General features: G+C 46.9%; 2 protein-coding genes across 5 annotated transcripts in view; one reads left to right on the top strand and one right to left on the bottom strand.

Annotated features, from left to right (window-relative positions):
• Nucleotides 1-719: 719 nt before the first annotated feature.
• LOC137596996 (heat shock 70 kDa protein 1-like) lies at nucleotides 720-3,306 on the top strand. The gene is made up of 2 exons (XM_068317864.1): nucleotides 720-876; nucleotides 1,130-3,306. Exon 2 carries the CDS (start codon nucleotides 1,156-1,158, stop codon nucleotides 3,073-3,075), a length of 1,920 nt encoding a protein of 639 aa, XP_068173965.1. The 5' UTR covers nucleotides 720-876; nucleotides 1,130-1,155; the 3' UTR covers nucleotides 3,076-3,306.
• A 1,362-nt stretch (nucleotides 3,307-4,668) lies between these two features.
• kmt2a (lysine (K)-specific methyltransferase 2A) overlaps nucleotides 4,669-17,681 on the bottom strand; it is a 41,328-nt gene continuing 28,315 nt past the window's right edge. For all 4 annotated transcript variants that reach the window (XM_068316542.1, XM_068316545.1, XM_068316543.1 and 1 more), the window contains exons 25-34: nucleotides 15,041-17,681; nucleotides 12,336-14,939; nucleotides 11,844-11,912; nucleotides 11,563-11,762; nucleotides 10,272-10,346; nucleotides 10,000-10,174; nucleotides 9,781-9,888; nucleotides 9,105-9,185; nucleotides 8,868-8,997; nucleotides 4,669-8,787 (exon numbers count right to left, since the gene is read on the bottom strand). In XM_068316542.1, coding sequence (XP_068172643.1) covers nucleotides 8,512-8,787; nucleotides 8,868-8,997; nucleotides 9,105-9,185; nucleotides 9,781-9,888; nucleotides 10,000-10,174; nucleotides 10,272-10,346; nucleotides 11,563-11,762; nucleotides 11,844-11,912; nucleotides 12,336-14,939; nucleotides 15,041-17,681 — 6,359 coding nt within the window. In that variant the 3' untranslated portion in view covers nucleotides 4,669-8,511. The remainder of the gene's footprint in view (nucleotides 8,788-8,867; nucleotides 8,998-9,104; nucleotides 9,186-9,780; nucleotides 9,889-9,999; nucleotides 10,175-10,271; nucleotides 10,347-11,562; nucleotides 11,763-11,843; nucleotides 11,913-12,335; nucleotides 14,940-15,040) is intronic.

The raw sequence follows: 17,681 nt of genomic DNA, 5'->3' as shown, positions 1-17,681 counted from the left end.
ATTGAACATTAACAACAAATTCATGTTCAGAATCATATTATTCATAAACTATTTGAAAATAAAAAGTAAAAGAATAAATATGAAAAAAAACCAGAAGAAAAATAATCTATAAAATCAATAAATAAATCATAAATAGATGCAAAACAGAAGTGGTTACTCATGAATTAGGGAATATAAACATTTGTACAGACAGAACTTCTTCATTTTGCCAAATTCAACTGATCTTTTGTACTTTATTTAATTGTTTAGAAAAAGCATTAACGAATTAAATAAACTGTGAAAAAGTTCTGACATAAAGCAGAAGTTCAAATCCAAAGAACTTCTACTTTATGTCAGAAGAATAATTAATTTAAGATTCTTCCTGTTTTTTCTCCACTTTTCGGGAAAGATCTGACAGTTCAGTGTGAATTCATACCGGAAACAAAACTGTGCTCGCAACTCTCATTGGTCAGTTTTCCTGCTACGAGTGACGTAATCACTCAAAGCTTTTTGCATAACACGCGAACAATAACGGACGCAGAGTGATGTTGCCTTCAAAATAAGACTAACTGTATTTTCTGATGATGTTAATAGGCGACGCACACTAGTAAGTCCTCTTATTTTGAAACGCAGAACAGGAAGTCGTATATTCGGTACAGCTAACTTGACAGCGTCTTCCTGAAGCGTCCAGAATGATCTTGAATCGTCTCTCCGAAGCATCGAGAATGAACTTCACAGCGACTCCGGCTATAAAACCGCTGCTGGTCGGATGGAAGCATCAGAATCAGGAGAGAAAACACAGAAGAACCTCAGAGGAGGAAGAAGACACAGAAGAACCTCAGAGGAGGAGGACGAACGAGGACCTGAACCTCAGAAGAACAAGAAGAGCTTCTAACTGTAAGTCCAGCCCTTGTTTCTCAGCTCCTAAAGTTCATTTTCTGATATCTGATAGCCAGAAATATTTTGAAGCAAGTGGTGCAAACTGTTGAGCTGATGGTTTTCAACGTTATCTTGAACATGGGTTGTAGATGTTAGGGTTCTACTCTGAACAAAACCCTCTTCAGTTCCTTAAACGGGGTTGAGAGGAGCATCTTTAATGATGAGACAGTGAACAAGCTTTAACATTCTCCTGTTTTCAATTTGTTTTCAGAGTTTCACAAACGAGCCCTTCTGAGAATGTCTTCAGCTAAAGGCACAGCGATCGGCATCGACCTGGGAACCACCTACTCCTGTGTGGGGGTTTTCCAGCACGGGAAAGTCGAGATCATCGCCAATGACCAGGGCAACAGGACAACCCCCAGCTATGTGGCGTTCACCGACACAGAGAGGCTGATTGGGGACGCAGCCAAGAACCAGGTGGCCATGAACCCCAGCAACACCGTGTTTGACGCCAAGAGACTGATTGGAAGAAGAATCGATGATCCGACGGTGCAGACCGACATGAAGCACTGGCCCTTCAAGGTGATTTCAGATAGAGGGAAACCCAAAATTCAGGTGGATTACAAAGGTGGGGACAAAACCTTCTTCCCAGAGGAAATCTCCTCCATGGTCCTGGTGAAGATGAAGGAGACTGCTGAGGCCTACCTTGGACGTAAGGTGTCCAATGCCGTCATCACAGTCCCAGCGTACTTCAACGACTCCCAGCGACAGGCGACTAAAGACGCGGGCGTCATTGCCGGACTGAATGTAATGAGGATCATCAACGAGCCGACGGCCGCAGCCATCGCCTACGGTCTGGACAAAGTTCAGTCAGGAGAACGTAACGTCCTGATCTTTGACCTGGGCGGAGGCACCTTTGACGTGTCCATCCTGACCATTGAAGGTGGCATCTTTGAAGTTAAATCCACGGCAGGAGATACTCACCTGGGTGGGGAGGACTTTGACAACATCCTGGTGAACCACTTTGTGGAGGAATTCAAGAGGAAACAGAAGAAGGACATCAGCCAGAACAAGAGAGCCCTGAGGAGGCTGCGTACAGCTTGTGAGAGGGCGAAGAGAACCCTGTCCTCCAGCAGCCAGGCCAACGTTGAGATCGATTCCCTGTTTGAAGGCATAGACTTCTACACCTCCATCACCAGAGCTCGCTTTGAGGAGCTGTGCGGAGACCTGTTCAGAAAAACACTTGAGCCGGTAACAAAAGCCCTTACAGACGCCAAAATGGAGAAGAAACAGATCCATGACATCGTTTTAGTCGGAGGCTCCACCCGAATCCCAAAAATCCAGAAACTCCTGAAAGATTTCTTCAACGGCAAGGAGCTGAACAAGAGCATCAACCCAGACGAGGCGGTGGCTTACGGTGCTGCTGTCCAAGCCGCCATTCTCTCCGGAGACACGTCAGGCAACGTTCAGGACCTGCTGCTGCTGGATGTGGCTCCTCTGTCGCTGGGCATCGAGACAGCCGGGGGAGTGATGACATCCCTGATTAAACGCAACACCACCATCCCCACTAAACAGTCCCAGATCTTCTCCACCTACGCTGACAACCAGCCTGGAGTCCTCATCCAGGTCTACGAAGGAGAGAGGGCCCTGACCCGTGACAACAACCTGCTGGGAAAATTTGACTTGACTGGAATCCCACCTGCACCACGAGGGGTTCCACAGATCGAGGTCACCTTCGATATAGACGCCAACGGCATCTTGAACGTGTCGGCAGTAGACAAAAGCACCGGCAAAGAGAACAAGATCACCATCACCAACGATAAGGGTCGTCTGAGCAAAGAAGAGATCGACAAAATGGTGCAAGAGGCTGAAAAGTACAAACAAGAGGACGACCTTCAGAGGGAGAAAATCACTGCCAGGAACTCCCTGGAGTCCTACGCCTTCAACATGAAGAGCACGGTGCAGGATGAGAAATTAAAGGACAAAATTATCGAGGAGGACAAGAAGAATGTGATGGAGAAGTGTGATGAAACCATCCGCTGGCTGGAGAACAACCTGCTGGCTGAGAAAGAAGAGTACCAGCACCAGCAGAAAGAACTGGAGAAGGTGTGTAACCCCGTCGTCAGCAAGCTGTACCAGGGAGGAATGCCCACCGGCGGCCCTGGAGGGCCACCACCCACCGGCTCCCAGGGGCCCACCATCGAGGAAGTGGACTAAAGCGGCCCTTCATGAGGACATGTGGACACTTGAATCAGTGAAAAAGAATCACTTTGAGATGAGAGACGTTCGGTCTCAGTATGAATGAGGTGTCTGTTCAAACAGAGTCTGTTTAATGTGTTTTGTTCTATTTTTCTATATCATAAATAATGAAAACATTTTGTCACAATTGTTTCTGTGTTTTTCTGTTATGCAGCTGGACTCTGCAATAAAGATGATCGTTAAACTATTTTTAAGTCTTTTGATGATTGATTGTTAACCTGAAGCACATGTTTTGGAGGTGGGAGGAAGCCGGAGAACCCGGAGAGAACTACTGTTGCTCATCCGTAGTCAGGTTGTGGGGGCAGCAGCCTTAACAGGGAGCCCCAAACTTCCCTTTCCCTGGCCACATCCACCAGCTCTGACTGGGGAATCCCAAGGCGTTCCCAGGCCAGTGTTGAGATATAATCCCTCCACCTGGTCCTGGGTCTGCCCCGAGGTCTCCTCCCAGCTTGATGTGCCAGAAACACCTCCCCAGGGAGGCACCCCGGAGGCATCCGCACCAGATGCCCAAACCACCTCAGCTGACTCCACGTGAAGGAGCAGCGGCTCTACTCTGAGCCCCTCGTGAACAGCAGTGTTTCTACCTTATCTCTAAGGGAGACACCAGCTATCTGCCTGAGAAATACCATTTCCGCCGCTTGTATCCACGATCTCGTTCTTTCGGTCATGACATCGCTCATGACCATAGGAACAAAGATTGAATGGTAGATGAAGAGAAGAAGAATTCTCCACCCAATCTCACGTTCCAGACCCCAAGAACCCGAGATTCTCAAACTCCTTCACTTGTGGAAGGACCTCCTCCCCCACTCGGAGAAGGCAATCCACCGGTTTCCTGCTGAGGACCACGGCCTCAGATTTGGGGGTGTTGATCCTCATCTCCGCTGCTTCATGCTTGGCTGCAAACCGGACTAGTGAGTGCTGCAGGTCACAGGCTGATGACGCAAACAGGACCACATCGTCTGCAAAAAGCAGCGATGGAATCCTCAGGCCACCAAACTGTAAACCTTCCCCACCACGACTACGTCTCGATATCCTGTTCATAAAAATCACAAACAGAATTGGTGACAAAGCGCAGCCCTGGTGAAGGCCAACACACTCGGAACTTCAGCTGGTAGTGACCAGCTGACGTCACTAGAGGTCAGCCCAGTGCTCCAACATCAGATTAAATGACTCTTTTGGGGGCTCATACTCAATGTTGAATCCTTTTTAGACTGCAGTCACAATCAGCCTTTTTGTTGAATGTAAAAATAAATCAGGGTAATTGCTCATTTGGTTATGAGTCGGCACAGCGGCATAGCGGGGATGACTGTTTCCTCACAGCGAAGACCAGGAATGTTCTCCCCGTAGTTCCCTACAGCTACTCTGGCTCATCATTAGTGAACTTTTATCGACTGCTGACTTGAAATTGTGATTGGTTGTTTCTCTTAGGGTCTGTGACCATGTGACTGGCGACTCGTCCAGTCCTCTGGATACACCCCCGTCCTCAACGGTACGTCATATGATACGAGTGAGCTGTCCATCCAGTGAATAAGGCAAGAGACAAAAAACGAGTAAAGGAGACATGTTTATTATTTAAACTATCACTTAAATAAAAAAAGTGCATAGAAAATAAACATGATTAGAAACTTTTCTTTTTACACATATGTACAACTTTGTTTCCTAATTATACATTCAACCAAGTAGTTTGTGGTTCATTTTCACTGTGGTGGTTTTCCTTCATTTTGTTGATGTGTATGGACAGAACACTGTTAAAAGGAGTAAAATGACTTGTATTTGTGGATACTGTTATCCGGAGAGCAGGAGGAGTATTGATAAGACAAAGTATATTCAAGGCATAAGAAAAAAGCTTCTTCATGATCCCTCTTTCTGCACATCCCACTGTCCACTCGCTCGGCGACACCACATCCCCTCATTGGCTGATAACTTCTATACACAAGAAACAATTAGAAAAATACAAACACGTTTACGTACTCATCCCACCTCTCCCGAACCTTGACTTGTCAAAGAACACAAAATAAATAAATTAAATGTCTTCAACGTCAGCACTATGACTTTAAAAACTATAAAAACAGTACATGATAAAAACAACCAAAACTTCGAAGGAGAGGTCAGGGAGACGTGAGAGGATCCAAACAGGAGGGCTATTAAAACTCCTGATCAGTCTCCACAAACCAAAATTTAATTTATACCATATCAAGTAAGCCACCTAAATAGTCCCTGTTAGAAACATACAGAAAAAAAAAAGGGGGGGGACAACCACTACAATATCGGGAAAAAAACAAACATACAAAGAAAGAAAGAAAAACACAGTGGCCGACCTCAAGAAGTTCACAACCACATCACTACAGTTACATTTCTCATCACATAGAAACCATTCCTGTCCAGAAAGAAAAGTGAAAGTAAAACTGCGACGTTCCACGTGACGAGGGAACGCTCACAGGCACAGCAAAGTTGGAACTGGATATCGATACACAGAGAAGGATGCATGTTAGTTTCATCTGATAGTACTGTAACACAAAACCATTAGAGTACATTGGAACATTGCTATTAACCATTATAAATCTGCTGTTTTGCTACTGCAACTAAGTTTGTCCATTCCATATATTGTATAGATACTAAAGTACAAGAAATAGCTATGCATGTTTCTGTCTAATATTGTTATGTATTTATACTATAATTACAGATAATGACAGAGAAATGCCACTGGTGTGGCGCGGTAAAATGAAGAGACCGTTTCCTTATGAACAGCGAATAAAACCAACGTTTGTTCACTGAAGCGTCTGACTTAAAATTCAGAAGTGGATCTGGAGTGAGAATCGAAGACAGAGCCCTTGGCATCGGTGAACGTGTTATCAATGCACCAGTGCGAAGTGTTCGGCTGACCCAGTAAGAACCAGTTGTCATGCAGCCGCTGCTGCTCACAATTCAGTTTTATTCCCAGTGAAGCTGCTGCCGCCGCCCAGTTTGAGCTCGGATCTACATGCCCAGGTTCGGTGAGACAAGGGTTAAATACAAAAACGTAGCTGAAAAAGTACCACAATCATCACGACTGCAACGACCCGGAGGTGGAATATACATTCATTGTTGACCTTAGCAGCAGAGCCTAGCATTCCCAGTGTAGGATAAGTGCCGCTGTAGGACTACAGGGCTGGCCTGTCAGCCAGAGGAATCAATTCGATGCCTTAAAAGTGGAAAATCACAGCTGACGTTTGTCGCGCTGCACCTTCAGGGAGGAAAGGGCAGCTGGTGGGGTCGCTCGCAGAAAAAACTCACTAGACTTTGTTACACCCTCAGTCTAGACTTCCACGATGCAAAAATGCTCTGAGACGTCTGGGCTTGTTTCTGGACAGTTTTTTCGTGTCAAACCTCGTGTGGGTCATGTTATTTCTACAACACAGAGCTGTGGGAGTGACGGCTAAGCGCCTTGAGCCAGAAGGAACAGTGGAAATCAAATAAATAAGGACGAAAACAAAGTCATTAAGTTTAGTGCCGTGGAGGAACTGGTCAGACGAAAAGGTCTGATCAAACAGTTGGACCAGGACAAAAAAAGGCTTCGGACAGAGAAGAGGCATGCTCGTCTTCAACAAAGGCAAACCAAACCAAAATCAGAAGACCTGTGAGCGCTCGAGACTGGTCACTCATCTGAAGTGTTCAAAAGAAACAAATGAGCTCAACAGAGGTATGATGGTAGCATCAAAATAAAGGCACCTCTTCATCACGAACCAGACTGTTGGAGGGACAACACCAGTTAGGACTGGCGAGACTCTTACTGGGCTTTAAAAGTGTGCCGATTTAGCCGACAAGCATGGAGACTTCACGAGCTGTCAGGGACGAGAACAACGCTGGCGCTGAATGGGCTCCTTCGCGGTGTGACGTGGTGTGGAGGCAGTAAGGCTGGAGAGAAGAGAGATCAGCTCTGGATCAACAATCTGGACTCTCTCAAGTGCATAATAATAGTTGTCATGACTGTCGAACGGGAACAGGTCAGACCAAACGGCCAGGATCCAGGACAGAACTACTGGTGGACTGAACTAAAGGGGGACCGAGCCACAGACCAGCGTCAGTCTTTGGAATCAAAGAAAACATTCAGGCTACAAATTAAAAGAGAAATGAAAGGAAATTGCAACAAAAACAGTGGAATACAAAACATAGAGACTGAGCATTAGTGTCTGTAAACCTCTATTTCCTACAAAAAATGGCAATAAAATAAATACGATTTGTTTAAAAATATAAATACCATCATTAAGTGCTATTCACTAGTGAGTGCTTTTAAAGTCTTTTTGTAGAAAAATATACATTATTTACATTTGTTTTTTTAAAAGCAAGCATATTTCCTCATCCGTAATAAAACAACATAACAGACAAGACTTTAAAAAAATGTGAAACAAATAAAAAAACATCGTCAAATTGTAATTATCACAACAGGCCAAGAAGAAAACGAGCTGTGAGAAGATTCAATTCGTGGGCATGACGTTTGGTTCTCTGCTGCTGCAATTTGGAACGTGACTGAAAATCCCAACGGCGCGTCAAATGGTAACGGCACGCACACGTGTGTGCAACACGTCTGGATGTTTGTGTGGCAGCTCTGACAATCAGCTCTAACGTGTCTACTAAAGCACATCAGCAGGGTTCTTCAGTCCCTGGACCGTCAGTCCACCAGAGCCTCTAGCTGCCTCACCTTCAGGCCAACGCTTCATCATGTCTACGGAGCTACAGGCTAGTCCACCTCCACTAACACTGAACATTCCCCAAGTCCTTCTGGAAACAAATGAACTTCTCTTTTCTCTCTTCCTACCTGTTCCCACCTGTCTGCTGGCCATTTACAGTGTTAATAGTTTTTTAAAAAAAGCCTGGTCTGAGGGAAGGTTCCGCTAAATCACACTGAAGGCATCAGGGCACATTCAGAAGGAGATGAGCATCAGCCGAAACTGAGATAAGAAAAGACAGAAGTTTATCATTTCTCTTCCTTGAAAAATTACTCTTCCAAAACCCTTCAACAAATTGCACTTTGGTGTAAAATGGAACCAAGGTCTTTGATTTTTTTTTTTCCTTTTATATTCACATCTCAGCATCAGTGGACCGTAACATACAGTATTTCTAGAAAATTAAGGAGGATGGGTCAATGTAAAAAAATTATGAAGGGGTAACCTCATCATCTAAATGTAACTTGAAGTCAAAACCGCAATGTTGTAAAAGCTCATCCTATTTCATAACTCCCCATGCCAAAAGTAAATGAGACAGAAGTAGGCACAATATGTCGGGATTTGTACAACTGGCCCCTCCTCCAAAACGGCCTTTCCTGTATATACATCACAACCCACGTCAGGACTGTCCTCAGAGCGCCGTCGCTCTGCCGCTTGTCAGAGCCGAGTCTTCTTTAAAAAGACTCGGCTGTCAGTTGAGGAACTTGCGACACTTTTTCGCACCGCAGTTGCAGGGCAGCTTGTTGCTGGCGTCCTCGATTGGGAACTTGTAGTCGTAGGTGAGCTCCTCGCCACGGAAGATCCGCCGAGAGGCGAAGATGATGATGTGTTTCTGGGAATCCACGGTAATGACTCGAGAGTAGCAGTTGGGCTCGCAGGAGTGGTTGATGAAGCGGGCAGCGTTGCCGTGAACCGTGGCGTCCACCACCTCGTAGTCGTCGATACGAAACATGTAACAGCCAATCCCCTTGGAGAGAAGAAAAAACAAGTTCTACGACCCATCGAGTTGTTGTCGAGCAATACACAGTTTCATTTGCAGGAGCCCACCTTGCCATCGTAATATTTCTCCCGCTTGTCAGTGAGCACAGACCGGATGACGTTTCCAGAGTATTCAATGACCATCTCCCCCGTCTCGATGGTTTTCTTACAGAACAGTCCTCGGCCATGAATGGGAGACCTGCAGAAAGACGCAATTTTTCAGGTGTTTGGAGCGGCCCCTTTTCTCAGACATCCACGTTCAAGAGCAGAGACGAAAGTGAAACAGCAAAACACAACAGATCAGACCTGTAGACTCCAACAGTTTCCTTGGAAGTGGCTTTGAGCTGTCTGAACCTCACAGGCAGTGGCAGCTCCATGGAGGCACGCCTGCAGAGAAACAAATAACTGTTTAACACTCCTGAAGTCATGTTTAATACTCCTGAAGTCTTGTTTAACACTCCTTCAGTCATATTTATTACTCCTAAAATCATGTTTACTACCCCTAAAGTCATGTTTAGCACTCCTAAAGTCATGTCTAATACTCCTGAAGTCATGTTTAATACCCTTCAAGTCTTGTTTAATGCTCCAAAAGTCATGTTTAATACCCTTGAAGTCCTGTTTAATACTCCTGAAGTCATGTTTAAGTCTTGAAATGACGTTTAATACTCCTGAAGTCTTGTTTAATGCCCATAAAGTCATGTTTAACACTCCTGAAGTCATGTTTACCACTCCTAAAGTCATGTTTAATACTCCTAAAGTAATGTTTAACACTCCAAAAGTCATATATAGTACTCCTAAAATCATGTTTAATAGTCCTGAAGTCATGTTTAATACCCTTAAAGTCTTGTTTAATACTCCTCAAGCCCTGTTTATTACTCCCGAAGTCATGTTTATTACTCCTTCAGTCACACAGGTGTTACCACCTGATAAATACACCTTCACTGAGAATCAACAATTGGATGTTTTGTGTGCTATAGCTGACCTGGCAGTCCTGAGCTGCCCTTCATCATCATCGTCTTCTTGTGGAATGTACTCAGGAGGCTGGCGATGTTTAGAGGCCAAGAAGTTGAACATGTCAAACAAAGTCCTCCTGGAAGACAAACAGATGAAACACTCACTGTTTCCAGAACCGGTAGGAACTCTGAACTCCACGAAGGGTTATCAGTTCTCCAATGACAAGTGTACACAGGCCGGTACTAACCTGTGATTGATCTCTGCACGCGCCGATCCGTGGGGGTTGATGGGAGGTTCACCAGTTTCCTCTGGTTTGTGAAAACGAAAACGGTAGGTCCGACAGTGTTGTGAGCCGTAAAGTTGCTCCAGCAGGAAAACCACTGCCTCATGGACGATTCCTAGCATCTTTAATCCATTCACACCTGGGAGAAGCAAAGGAACAAGCCATGAATTGCAAACACTTACAATTCCATAGTCAATAGTGGAAACTATGAACTGCAGGAATCGGATGAAGCTCACCTTCAAAGGAGAGCTCTTTGAGTTGTGCATTGCAGCGAGCTTCCTGCACCTTATCAGTCAGCGATTTCCAAGCTTCTACAACGGGACAGGTAGGACAAGTCAGCTCGGGAATTCATGTACTTTTGGCTGTTGTTCCTTCTCAAACATTTCTCAACAACCATGCTACAAACTTCAACATGTCTTTGACCTTCAGTCAATAAACCCAGGTGCTTCAGTTGACACATGTGAACGGGCTAAAGCAGCTAACATTCACTGGGTTTCCACGATCTGTTGGGATGCTAGTACTGAAAGGCCTTTATGTAATCTGCTTCAAGTATTCAAGTCAACAAATTACAACTGACCTACTTTCATAATGGTTGCAGCAATGAATGCTTGATGTGTGCCAAAAATGGTATAAAAATGTAAAAGTTGAAATTTGACCTTGACCTAGTTTTCTAAAGGTGAAGGTCATTGTCTCATTTTCAGCCAGTTTGCTACCCGAGTAATGTGCTTTTTGTTTCATCTTTCTATCTGCAACGGTTGTGAAGATATTTTGTGGGCAGACGGACGGACGAACACTGACAATTACAATACATCACCGCCTTGGGGGATGTACAAAACTGTGGTGAGACCAGCGATGTTGTTTGGTCTAGAGACAGTGTCACTGAGGAAAAGACAGGAGACAGAGCTGGAGGTAGCAGAGATGAAGATGCTGAGGTTCTCTCTGGGAGTGACCAGGAAGGATAGGATCAGGAATGAGTACATCAGAGGGACAGCACATGTTAGAGGTTCTGGAGATAAAGTCAGAGAGGCCAGACTGAGATGGTTTGGACATGTCCAGAGGAGAGATAGTGAATATATTGGTAGAAGGATGCTGAGTTTTGAACTGCCAGGCAGGAGGCCTAGAGGAAGACCAAAGAGGAGGTTTATGGATGTAGTGAAAGAGGACATGAAGGTAGTTGGTGTGAGAGAAGAGGATTCAAAGGACAGGGCTAGATGGAGGAAATTGATTCACTGTGGCGACCCCTGAAGGGAAAAACCGAAAGGAGAAGAAGAAGACCACTTTGGGGGATGTAGAAAGACGTCGAGGCAGACCTACTTATGTAGGACTAACTCATCAGGATTGCAGGTTTTTGATAGGAATGAATGCAACTTCATTCACAGCTGGAGGCAGCTGAAGACAAAGACAGAAAAAAGCCCATGCCATGTACAGAAAGTCACTACGACCAAACAAAGTGACCTGACCTCTAGCTAAAGAATACGAGAACACACATCAACAGCAACATCCAAACATGTGGCCGCGTTCTCTCACCTTCGATACTCTCACAGCGAATGTGGAAGCCTTCCTCACTGCAGATTTCGAACATGATGCCGTTCTTCGGTTGGCTATCCAGGCCAGTGTCTTTGCTGTTTCCATCCTGGTCCTGTGGTGAAGTCACAGGAAAAGACTCCCCCCCAGCTACTTTTCCAGGCAAAACAGGACCATCAGATACCTTCTTCTTCAGCAGTGCACTGGAAGTTTTTAGGCAAGCGTGAGGACAATTCTGGGGGGCCAGAATGATAGAATGGGTACCCAACCAATGTCTTCCATACCTCTTGTCTGCTGCCTTCTCAGTTGGTTTGCCTGTGTCCATGGGTTCAGGAGCCTTCAATTCTTTGGAACTGTTGGTTCAAAAAGCATTTTTGTGAATAATTTTGCAGACAGAGAGTAAAGATATTTCAGAGAAGTATGTATTAACCCTTTTCAGACCGTGATCTCGACACCGCAATCAGATCACGTGATAGTTTAAAACCAATTGTGCGCGCATAATAACTATCTCTTCATATAGCTGAAATGCTGAAGATAAGCATACCAAGCATGGGTATGTTAAATCATTTTTAATGCAGTATATAAGAAAATATCAAAGGTACAAAAACACGGTCACAATAGGTCAGGGGTCTAAGGGTTAAAAAAAGAATCCAAGAAAAGGATTGCCCTCTTTTTCAATTTGGAGAACATATTTGAGGAAGCTCTTGCTGATTATCCTTTGTGTTATTAATGGAGCCAGAACTAAATCTGAAACACAATTTTGAATGTTGTCCTACCTTGGGCTTGAGTGAGGTCGTCCTGCAGGGCTGCTGTGACGCTCCTCCGCCGGGGACGCCTTCAGCTTCTTTCCACTCGTGGAGTCTGTACTCTGCCTGCTCCTCTTTGCTTTCTGTTTGCCTTTAACTCCTGAAACCGTTGTGGTGGAGTTGGACGCTGTCTTTTCTGATGATCTGGAAATGGGAATGGTTCTGCTGCTGTGCGAGTGTGTGGACGTTTGGGTGAACACTCCAACAACACGCGCTTTGCCAGGACTCAGAGTGGTTGCTGGTATAGGAGCCAAAGTTACAGTGGAATCCACAGCCTGGGCTCTGTTCGGAGGCGGAGCTTGATGCTTCAGGTGGATATTAGTGCCATCTGTCTCTCCTGGTTGATTTACAGCCATGCTGATAGTCTGTTGAGAGGGCAAGACGCAGATGCTGCTAGCTATAGATGTCTGGACAGAGGTGCTGAGCTGTGACATCAGAGGGGCTCCTCCTGCTGGTTGAAGGACCATTGGCTGCTCTGTCAACCCCAAGCTATGTGTACTGGCTTTAAAGAGGAGATTGCTAATTGGGCCTGTGATCTCAGCAGAGCTGAGAACAGGGGTGGAGAGAGAGACTGATCCTGGTGCAAGAAGACCTGTAGGACCACTAGAGGGCACAGAGACGACGTTCAAAACCGACTGACTGGGGTTGAGACCAGAGACTGTGCAAGGTAGAAGGTGAGCAGATGAATCGTGAGCCAGGATACCAGGCGGGGCAGGACCCGGAATCCGCTGCTGAAGTAGAGTTGTTGGATCTAAATACATAACTCCACCTGATTTTGGTCTCTTGATAATGTTTGGAACCTTGCGTTGAGAGGTGGAGAGGGTTCCTAACTCAACAAGACCACCAGGTTGGCCCGGGATGCTTGCCGCTATTTGAGGTGAAGCGATGTTAATAAGGGTCATGTTGGGGGGCCCCACTTCCGATGGTGCCAGAGTAGGCTGGCTGCGGGAGCGAGCTAACTTTTTGCTTTTTCTTGGCTGAAGACGAGAGATTGGCCTCTTTTTGCCGTGAGCAGAGGCGAGCACAGTTTGGGAGGAGGTAAGGGAGGAGGAACTGGACACAATGCCAACACTGGGACCAAGCTCATGTGATCGACCGGCTTCGGAGACCAAAATTTGGGACTGGTCATGGGGCTGAGAAGGCAATCCAATGAGAAGCCCTGAGGTGGTGCTGGGGATTCCTGTTTGAAAGCCTGCTTGCGTGGCTCCTGTAAAGGTGTGAATCTGGGAAGGGTGAGTCATGGGGCCCAGGACTTTGCTTCCAGCGGGAAATATTGGCTGGGCTGTGGATAAACCAGGATTTAACCCTGCAGTCAGAGTCATAGAGCTGAGCACTGCTTGAGAGCTGGTGTCCATTACACCGGTGGCACTGATTTTTTGGGTAACACCATTAGGGACAGTCTGAAGAACGTAGAGAGGCTGAAACTGCTGATTGACCACAATGAGCTTGTCAGGGCCAGGCTTAATGACTGCTGGGCTGGAGACCTGAGCCTGGGATAGTCCTGGCCCAGGTACTGGACTAGGGCTGCCTGTAGCTGCAGCTGTTGCTGGCAGGTATTTCTGAGGCAGAGAGGGAGAACTTGGTAAACCAGGAGTACCAGAACTCCTGGGAACGTCCTGGTTGCCCGAAGGTTCAACCACCTGACCAATGGCAGGACTAGGAATAAACTGCTCAGGGGTCATGTGACCCTCTGTTACCTGCGTGGTCCTGCTTCCCAAAGTTGCAGTATTGCGTTGACTCTCTGATGGTGACACACCTGGCCCTGCTCTTTTCTTATCTCCTCTCTTGTCTCCAGCCAGAGTCTCCGAATCGGAAGCCAAGCTCAGCATGGTGCGGTCTGAGGTATCAGCAATGAGACCTCCAGCAGTGTGGTTCTGACCAGTGTTCACAGTGGGGCTGCGTGTGGTCAACACTGAAAGGTCAGAAGGCAATTCCAGAGGAAGATATGGTTCCTCTACGGATATGGAGTTACTGACATTACTCTCAACCACTCCTCCACTGTCACCACTGGGCAGCGGCTGGGAAAAGTCATCAAACAGAATGTCTTTGCGCCGGTTGACATCCACATAGGTCTCATCCAGGAGGAGCTCCGAGGAGGACGCCTCAGACTGCTGACCGAGAGTCTGCATCGACATGGAAGGTGTGTTCAGGACAAACTCCATTATATCTGATGGCAAAATGTTACCACAGTCATCGCTGTTGTTGTTGTCGGAATCAGACTTCAGGAGGTCTGTGCTTAGGGAGAGCTGGGCCTCGAGGGGATCCTGACCCTGATTCTGTTGTTGGGACTTGATCTCACTGCCGAGGGGAAGACAGTTTTCCTTCTGGTTCTTTCTGCCTTCGCGTGCGGTACCAGTTGCCGCTCCGTCACCTTTGTCCGCCTCCTTGCCGGAGTCATGGGATTCCAGTTTCTCCGTGTGCCTTTCCCTGCCCCGTCTCTTAGGAGTGCTCTTCTGTTGGCTGGAAGAGGAGGTGGCCGTAGTGGTTGCGGTGCTGGTGGTACAGATGCTGGTATCGCTCTCGGAGCCATCGTCAATGCCATCCAGTTGACCAATACGCTGCTTACCTAAAGTGCTTTCATACAGAACAAAGAGAATACGGGATATTAGAGACAACAAAAAACAGCTACATACATTTTAGACCCATGCTGAAGACCAACAACTGAGTACACTTACAAAGCACTCAACATGTCGTCTGCTTTTCCTTGCGCCCTCTGTTGATGCTGTGCCTCATCTTTCAGAAAGCGTTGAAGCTGGGATCCCTTTCCCAGGCACTGGTCTATGCCTTCTATAGATGGCAGGCCATCACCAGGACCAATGATTGTCCGGGTAAAGTTGTAGTAATAAGGGTCTTTGCTCTGTTTCATTCCAATGTCTTCATCGTCACCACTGTCCCCTGACGATGAGGAGGTACTCATATCATCTGCTCCATCCACCTGGCCCTCGGCTGACTTTTTGCGTCCACCAGTCCTTCTCTTCACCACAGGCCCAGGTCCTTCCCCGCTACCGTAGAAGGGAAGATCCTCCTCACCGTACGAACGAACGCCATAGAAAGGCGTGAGGCCGAAAAACATGTTGGAACGCGCACGTGCGCTGCGGCGGGGGTAGCGCCGTTTAGCTGACCCCGATCCGTCACTGTCATCCTCGTGATGTTTATCTTCCATACCTCTATCATGGTCATCGTCCGGTCCGTCGCCCTCATCCTCGGTGACTTGAGCGAGGAGACTGTGGTGGTCTCGCCGCTCGCCGCGTAGGTGCTCCTTGCACAAATCATCTTCTTCCGTATGAGTCTGGGTTTCGGATTCAGAGCTGTCGCTGCTGCTGGCAGACGGTGAGGCGAAGAGGGCGGAGCGGGCGGAGCGACAAATCCCCTGGCCAGCAGGAAATACGGTGGAGGTATTAGTCACTGGAGACGTGGAAGAATTACCACCAACAGCATTGGTCCCGTTGGGGTCGGTCTTGACGTCGGTCTTGAGTGGAGTTAGAGGAGGGAGTTTAACTGGTCTCTTTTTCTCTCTAGAAGACAATGCCAACTGGTTAGTTGTTGGTTTGGACTGCAACTGGGAGGAGACCTTCAGTCCTTTCTCTGGAGCCAACCCACTCGGCTGTAGCAGCTGTAAGTTGTCCAAACTGGAAGTGTTATTTCTCTCAGCACACGAGTAATTTTCTCTGCTTTTTGAGGCTGACCTGTCTCCTTCTTGGCTCTCAGGCTTCTCCCCCTGAGCCTTCCCATGGACCTTAGTGCTGTTCCCAAGAACTGGCACTTTGTTGGTGCTGCTATTGTGAGAGCTGGGGCTCGACACATGTGTGTTGGAGCTGCCAGGAAGTTTTGTATTATTGAGAAGGGGAATGATGTTACCGCTGCTGTTTTGGAGATTCTTTTCTCGCTCTCTGTCTTTTGAGACCTCTCTGCTGCCTGCGATCTTCACTTTGGGGTGTTTGTCTTTGGCAGATGAGGTTGCGGCTGGGATGGCCAAATGCATGGAGCCTCGTTTGACAACGTCGCCTTCTGCTGGGGTCCTTGAGGGCCACAAGGGCTTCATTGCTGCTGTAGCTGGAGCTGATAAATAATCATTTGATTTTCGCGTGTTTGCCTTCTGAAATAAAGATTGTGTGGCACCAGATCTCCCAACAACAGAGTCCTTGTGGAGTGAAGCTGGCATTGCAGTTCCAGTGCCAGCATTATTATCCTTCCCTGAGCTGACTTTATCTTTAGACTGAGTGCTGTTGGAAGTGGAGGTGGACCTGGGACGAGGCAGAACACTGAGGTTTGTAGAAACACGCTGGTCTTTGCCTCCATGTTTCCTTTGCTTCTCCATCTGCCTGGCGCTTCCACCTTTCGACTGACCTGTGAGAACAGCAGTGCCTACAAGAGGGGATGAATGGCCTGAGCCTGCGGGTGCCAGTCGAAGGCTCTTGCTCTCTCCAGCCGGTTTGGAGTGACTGATAGGGTTGCTATCATTCCCTGAGCCAGAGTCTTTGTTTTTCTCTGTGCTTCTATAACTGGAATCTCTCAAAGGAGGCCGACCTTTGTTAGCATCTCTGCTAGACTGTCTGTCTTTACCTTGGCCTGAATCATTTTCCAATTCTCTTCTGTACTGTTTAAGCTTATCAGAGTCTCTGCAGAGCGACCGAGCTCTTTCCACATCCTTATCGCTGGAGTCTGTAAAGGATGATTTGTTCTTATCCATTTCACTATTGCTTGATTCTCTGCTACTGTGTCTCCCCTTATCAGAGTCTCTGTTCAAATGTCTTCTCTTTTCTGAATCTTTTAATGCGTCTCTACTGAGAGGTCTTCCCCTATCATAGTCTTTCAGACCTGAATCTTTACTCACTGGTCTCTTCTTTTCCTGCTCTTTGGCTGGCATTTCACCCTTGTCACACTCTTTTTGCCCTAGTTCCCGGGATGATCTGCTCTTGTCAGAATCCTTCAAAGTTTGGTCTTGACTTGACGCTCTCCCCTTATCCCCATCCCTTGACCCCTGATCTCTGGATGGGTGATGTCTGTTTCTATCTGCGAAGAATAGCCTAGCTCTTTCATCTTCTCTCTGACCCGGACTCTTTGCTAGGTCTTTGCTGGGATGTTTTGACTTTTCTGGGTCTCTAGCAGGAGAGGGGATGAGGGGAGGGGGTGAGGTGAGGGGTCGCGACAAAATTTGAGGATGGGAGGTCAAACCTCTCTGTCGGTTTGGCTGGTGGAGAGGAGGAGCGACAGATGGGGAGCTGTGGCGACGTGACTCGATAATTCGCATACCAGAGTTCACCAAGGAGTCTCCAACTGTCAAAATCTCATGGCTTTGGAACTGAGAGGCACCTC

This window comes from Antennarius striatus, chromosome 6, assembly GCF_040054535.1.
Source record: "Antennarius striatus isolate MH-2024 chromosome 6, ASM4005453v1, whole genome shotgun sequence".
Taxonomy (NCBI): domain Eukaryota; kingdom Metazoa; phylum Chordata; class Actinopteri; order Lophiiformes; family Antennariidae; genus Antennarius; species Antennarius striatus.
The sequence above is the reverse complement of the archived record's forward strand: the minus strand, read 5'-3'. Positions and strand labels throughout refer to the sequence as shown.